We start from the raw sequence: 6547 nt of genomic DNA, 5'->3' as shown, positions 1-6547 counted from the left end.
GGGCAGCGATCTCAAAGGCACAGCCACCACGCCCTCCCTGACCAACTGATACCCAACCGCTCCGCTCTACTCTTACCTTCCGCCCTGTTTTTGCGTGGTGCAGCGTGTCCCTATTTCGCCGCGCGGTCAATCGGCAAGAAGGCCGACCTGGTCTTCTGTCCCTACAATCACCTCATCGATCCCGGTACGGCAATCGTGGTGGCAGATCGTCTTGCCGGTGTGGTGCCTGAATTTTAGCCCTTGGTGATGTAATGATAGGGGTACGGGGCACCTACGGGATAGAGTTGGAAGGCAACGTGGTCATCCTTGACGAAGCACAGTGCGTCTCTCCTTTCGCTAATCATTATTGTGATAGTCACGGCTTATGTGCATTCCTCCTCATCTCGCAGTAACATCGAAGATGCCTGTCGGAATGCAGCTAGTGTTGAAGTCTCATACACGGACATAAAAGGTGCCACTCATTGCCACTTGCAGGCCAGCGCTAGCGGTAATGATAACGCGCGTATCTTGTGGCTGTCAGACACCGCTGCGGTGCTGGCCTCCATCATTCAGGGCACCAAGAACGAGGAGGCTCTTGAGAATCACAGGCTCGTGTACAAGGTCAGTACGCTGCAGTACAGCGCAGAGCAAGCAAACTGACCAACTTTGTAACTCCACGCAACAGTTGCTCCACGAATGGGAGCTTTGGATTGCCAAGACCACTCCGACGCTCGAGCAAAAGGCGTTTGAGACCAACGTCAAGGTGTTCAGCGGGCGAGACAAGCTGGCTCTGCTCAAGTACCACCACTTGCCACAGCGGGTTCTTGACGGCAATTGTGTTGTGACACCAACCGTCGCGCAGTGAGATGGGACTGACGGCCGACAACTACGAAGCGCACCACACGGCAATGGAGAGCGTGCTCCAGTACTCGGCCGAGGCCAAGGAGGGCCAGGACAAGCTGAACGCCAAGGGGACCACGGTGGTCCAGAGTACGGCCCACATGGCGCTTCATCTGCACACGCGTATCTTGCTTGCCCACTGGAATGCCGTTGGTGTCGTCGTGTGGCAGGTTTGTTCAAGCTCTGGAAGTTCTTCTTCTTGCACAACGGCAGGTTCATGGACGACTACAGACTCGTGCTGCAGCAAACCTCGCAGAGGGACAAGGAACGTCAAACCAGCTTTTGGGTGCGAACGACCACTTTACATTGTTTTTGTTACCCATCGGAGTGCCGCTCACCGTCCCTGTCTACGCTCAGGTGCAAACGCTGTGCGTGTGGTGCCTGAACCCGGCGGTGGCCTTCACCGCCTTGGCCGACCAGGCACGCACGGTGGTATTGACCTCGGGAACGCTCGCTCCCATCGAGACGCTGCGCACCGAGCTGGGCGCTGCCTTCCCGATCCACCTGGAGGCGAAGCACGTCATCGACGTGGAGAAGCAGCTCTGGGTGGGTACCATCCCCCGCGGCAGATCGAACGTTGCCTTCAACGCCGTGTTCAAGAACGCCGACACCTTCTCCTTTCAAGGTACGCCTTCACGAATGCCTGCTACGAAGACGCACTGGTGACTAAAGAACAGACACATCTGTTTTCTTGTTGCCTGCAGACGACATCGGCGAGGCCATTGTCGATTGCTGCCGCGTGATTCCGCACGGGGTGCTCTGCTTCTTTCCGTCGTACGGGCTGCTGGAGCGAGTCGTCGAGCGGTGGCGCGCCACCCAGCTGTGGGATCGCCTATGTTCTGTCAAGCAGGTGTTCATCGGTGCGACACACACACACACACTCACGCACACATGCACCACACACAACATTGGTATGAATCATTATTCATTCATTCATTTGATGAACAGAGCCGCGGCAGAAGGGGCAAGGCGACTTCGACACGCTCATCAAGCGCTACTACGCTGTCATCAAGCGCGGTAGCGGGGGTCCTCCTTCTGGACCGGCGCCCGCATCGAATGACGCACCACCGCCTATGGCGCATTCACTGCGAGGACGACGCGAGCGCGCGAAAAGTGCTCGAAACGAAGAAGCGGACGACCAGGCAACCGCCACGAATGGTAACGCCATCCTCCATTCCCGTCGAATGTCAACCGTACTTACCTATCTGCGTTCTTCTTCGGAGCAATCTACGAAAAGGGGCGCTCTTCCTCGCGGTCTACAGAGGCAAGGTCAGCGAGGGGATCGACTTTTCAGATGACAACGCTCGTGGAGTCGTATCCTTTTCACCCCCTTACACCTCCCAATCGCTCTCTCTCTCGTGCGTGTGTCGCCCGTGCGTGTGTGCGTGTGTGCGTGTGTGGTATGATCTTGACTCTAGAAACGATCGCGGTCGGCATTCCGTTCCCCAATCTGTGCGTTCCCTCCTCGACCCATAGCGGCCAGTGCACGGGTGACTGACTCGTCACTTGGGTGGGGGGCTGTGTCACTGCAGGAAAGACCCTCAGATGAAGCTGAAGCGCGAGTACAACGAAATGCACTCTCGCGGAAGGAAAGCGACCATCAACGGCAGTCGGTGCATACACACACGCAATCACACACGCGCCGCCCTCCTGCCCCGCTCTGCTGCTGCTCGCCTAGCTGGTTCACACGCCCGCGCCACACACGTGCAGGTGGTACGAACTCCAGGCCTGGCGGGCCGTCAACCAGGCCATCGGCCGGTGCATTCGACACCGACACGACTACGGCGCCATCGTGTTTTTAGGTGCGTTCTCTCTCGTTGAACCACCTTAAGTTTTTTATAATGAAGCAAAGGCTCACCTCGCCATCGACAGAGGAGCGGATGCAGCGCAGTGAATCGGTGGCGATGCTGCCGCGGTGGGTGGTGCAGGGCATGACCCACTTCGACACGCTGCCCGACTCCCTCGCCTCGCTCCGCGACTTTTTCCGGTCCGCGCGTGATCGACCACCACCGCCTCCTGGCGCCGCCGCCACCACTCCGTGCAAAGAAGAAGAGCACCCGATCTCGCCGTCTTCTTCGCTGACGCGCTCGCCCTCTCTGTCCGCCCCGAGCTGGCCACGCCAGCGGACTCCATCGCCGTCGCCATCGCCGCCGCCCTCGGGATTCTCGCTCAAGCGGACCACGTCGGCGCCCTACTTCCCGTCTTCCTCGCCTTCTGCCTCACAGCCACCACCGCGCCCCTCGGGACAGTCGAGCGACTACAACGCGGGCGACGGCCATTCGCCCCTGTCGCCCATCCCACTCTCGCCGCCCCTTCGCCGACCACTTGGGCACGCGTCGTCCTCGCCCTCCCTTTCCACTCTTTCGCCGTCCCAGCCGCGCGGCTCTCCCTCCCTTTCCTCTCTGTCGTCGCCATCGCAAGTGAGAGCCGACTCGAGCTCGCCCTCGTTCTCGCCCACGCCGCTTACATCTTCCCCTCACTCGTCTCAACCGGCGTCTTCCACTACGTCGTCGTCGTCGTCGTCATCGTCGCCAGTGCTGTGCTGCAATGTGTGCTCCTCCCCGCTGGCCTACCAGCAGGGAGCGCAAGAGCAGACCACCAAGCAGTACTTCTGGTGCGTCCTGCGCCCTCTCACCACAGCGAACGCGGGACTGACTTGGATCGGACGGGCGCGCAGCAAGCTGGTGAGCCACAGCGTGCGAGGGACGCCGCACAGTCAGCCGTGGGAGGTGCCCCTCTACCGCTTGGGCACGGCCGACCTCATCCGCGAGAACTGCCGCGCGCTGACGGAGGACGAGGTGGCCACTCTCAAGCCCGACATGCCCGCCACTTCTTCCTCCAGCGCCGCGACTCCCGGCGAGCAGCGCTCACGGCCGCCCGCGGGAGGCACCGGCGCAGCGATGAAGACCATCTGGGCCACCACCGACGGGCTCGTCTACGTTCCTCTCTTCTGCTGTCGGTACTTGGCGATCTCTCTTCAATCCCCATCGTTGACACCGCTCCACCTGATCTGATCTTCATCTCCTACTGCCCCTGCTTGGGTGTACAGGTGCAGGCCGCCACGTTGGGTGGGCGTGGTCGTGAAAGCGGCATCGGGTGCCGGCAATCGGGAGTTCTTGCGACAGGTGTGGCTTGCCAGTGAGGCTGCCTCTCCCCTCTCCTTCCTATTGGATTGATAAGATAAATGGGCGGCCCCAATACGCCGCTGGTTTTCCCGTGTGCCTAGTGAAAGGGGGGTGGTGGGGCGGTCCGACTGCTCTGGGACATGGCGCAAGAGTGGTATTTCTTAAAATGTTCTTTCAGAAGGGCAAGCGAAATGGGGGGGGGGGAATAACTACACGGCCACGGAGAGGTTCTGCTTCCTCTTGGCGTTGGACATGAAGGGCTTCAGCACCCACTCGTTGTCCGCCTCCGTCATGTCTGTTTGTTTGCGAGCAGCAGGTACACACACCACACACATGAAGTGTGAGCCAATGTATACCCTGTACGGGCAGAGCGGAACGAAAAGAAGAAGAAGAAAGAGAAGGAGAAGGAGTGCGTACCGACGGTGCCCAGCTTGATTTGGTAGAGCTTGAGTTCGAATCGTGGGCCGACCTCGGTCAGCTCGACGTTCTTGTGTCCCTCCTTCTTGTATGTGTGGTGCCGGAACGAGATGAAGTCGTTCTCGTTGGCAAAGGTGATCACTCGGTGGGCGTCCTCCTTGGGCACGGGGAACAGGTGCTTCAGGACCTTCATCGTCTGTAGTCACACACATACAAAGAAGAGAATCGATTCATCAACGATGAGCACCTTCTTGCCGACCAGGCCGTGCTGGTTGTGAGGGAACCCTCACTCTCTGGAGTGGTGCGTACCCTCTCGCCGAGCTTGGAATCGAACTTGTGGAAGATGAGGTGCGGGAACTGCTGCGAGACGGTGCTCCTTTCCTTGAGGTCGTGGCGGAGAACAGCGTTCATGATGCCAAAGTAGGCCGTGGGGCCGTAGGGAAGATGGCAGACCACGAGGCCGTCGGGTTCGCCTCGGTGCTCGTGCACCAGCACGAGGTCGGTCACTTCGTTGGCTCGGCACGTCTCGACGAGCTGCTTGAGCACGTAGTTACCGCGGTTCAGTTTCTGTGCATTGGGGAACACCAGACGCAGCTCCTTGACGAACTGGTTGAGGCGAGAGGAGGGATCGCGCGAAGTGGTGATGACAAGCTTCGGATCTCTGATGCCGGCACGCGCGTACTCGTCATCGATGCTCTCTGAGCGATGTGAAAGTAGCAGAATGAATTTCAGATTATTTTTCTTATGGAGCACTAGGCAGGGAGGAGGGTGCGCACGTTCAAACTTGGCGGGATCATCATAAGGCATCCTCTCACGCAGCTCCTCCTGCTCCTTCAGCAAATCAGAAGGAATGTTTCGGCCGGCTGTACGAATGGGGAGAGATGTGAGGACGAAATCGCGGAAACGAAAGACGAGATTAAAAGCAATTACCATCGATAGCCGTCTTTAATCGCTTCCTCTTCTCATAGAGCTCGCGTTCCGTGCCCTCGAGCTGCTTTTTGAACATATATTCCTTCCTCAAACGTGCATTACGGCGAATCTGCAAATTAACGATCTTATGTCAATCTAATGGCAGAACAGCACATGTGGCGCGCACGGTACCATGCTGTTTTGTTTATAGAGGGCTACCCTACGGCTCTGGTTGAATTAGATCAGATGCCGATTGCCAGAAGGAGTTTGCAATTTGCAGTTCTTTTATTCTTTTCTTTTTCCCCTTTGCCTAATGGGACGAAATTTCAGCAACCCGCCAGCAGCCACGTCAGCAGCTGAGCCGAACGAAGCTGAACCCAAGCTGCAAGGTTTCAGTTTGAGCATTGAAATGGAGGCCCAGAAGAAGAGGATTGTTCTGTTCGACGTGGATGGCACCCTCGTCAAGCCCATGGGGGTACGCCATTATGATCCGGAAAAAGGCAAGAGATTGGACATTAATCACCGCGTGGTCTGTTCTGATGCTATGCAGCGAGTGACACCCGAGATGACCGTGTTCCTCGAGGATTTGCGCAAGATCCTCCCCACAGCTATCGTCGGCGGTTCCAACTTCGACAAGCAGAGGTACCAGATCGGCGAAGATGGTACCACTACACACACCCTACGACTCCACCCACCACGAGCCCGCTGGTCCCTTACGCTTCTCTCGGACCCACTTTGCGTGTGCGATCGTGCGTGCGCGGTCGTGGTGGTGGTGGTGCACAGTTCTGTCCCGGTTCGACTACGTGTTCTCTGAGAACGGCTTGGTGGCCTTCAAAGACGGACAGCCCCTCGGCATTGAGGTGCACAGCTCCTCCACCACCTTCTTATCTTTCTACACTCCCCCGCCAGGCTCGTTTTTTCACCACATGTGTGTGTTGTGTCGCTCGCCGCGAGCAGAGCATCAAGACCAAGTTCGGTGATGAGAAGATCAAGGAGTTCACCAAGTACGTGCTCACCCTCATCGCGTCGCTCGACATCCCCGTCATGCGGTACGTGTCTCTCTTCCCCCGCCCAACCCGCGCGTACGTACACATTCCACCCATTCCTTACCCCCTCACGTCCCCCTTGCTTGCACAGGGGCACGTTTATCGAGTTCCGCTCGGGCATGTGGAACATCTCTCCCATCGGCCGCAACTGCTCGCAGGAGGAGCGCGAGG

At 58.2% G+C, this 6547-nt stretch overlaps 2 protein-coding genes and 1 pseudogene across 2 annotated transcripts in view; 2 read left to right on the top strand and 1 right to left on the bottom strand.

The window, feature by feature from the left end:
- ACA1_251470 overlaps positions 1-4055 on the top strand; it is a 4460-nt pseudogene extending 405 nt beyond the window's left edge.
- A 158-nt stretch (positions 4056-4213) lies between these two features.
- On the bottom strand, positions 4214-5427 carry ACA1_251460 (U3 small nucleolar ribonucleoprotein component, putative; the record flags this gene model as incomplete). The annotated part of the gene is made up of 5 exons (XM_004367464.1): positions 4214-4299; positions 4422-4617; positions 4731-5119; positions 5198-5284; positions 5352-5427. The coding sequence occupies 5 exons, from the start codon at positions 5425-5427 to the stop codon at positions 4214-4216; spliced, it is 834 nt and encodes a 277-aa protein (XP_004367521.1).
- A 312-nt stretch (positions 5428-5739) lies between these two features.
- ACA1_251350 (eukaryotic phosphomannomutase) overlaps positions 5740-6547 on the top strand; it is a gene marked incomplete at both ends in the record, with an annotated part of 1931 nt that continues 1123 nt past the window's right edge. The window contains 5 exons of the mRNA XM_004367463.1: positions 5740-5805; positions 5881-5992; positions 6114-6190; positions 6288-6383; positions 6468-6547. The exon at positions 6468-6547 is cut by the window's right edge and continues 1 nt beyond it. Of these exons, the coding sequence (XP_004367520.1) occupies positions 5740-5805; positions 5881-5992; positions 6114-6190; positions 6288-6383; positions 6468-6547 (431 nt within the window). The remainder of the gene's footprint in view (positions 5806-5880; positions 5993-6113; positions 6191-6287; positions 6384-6467) is intronic.

This window comes from Acanthamoeba castellanii (assembly GCF_000313135.1).
Source record: "Acanthamoeba castellanii str. Neff unplaced genomic scaffold scf7180000084768, whole genome shotgun sequence".
In the NCBI taxonomy this organism is placed as follows: domain Eukaryota; phylum Discosea; order Longamoebia; family Acanthamoebidae; genus Acanthamoeba; species Acanthamoeba castellanii.
This window is presented reverse-complemented; position numbering and strand designations above follow the sequence as displayed.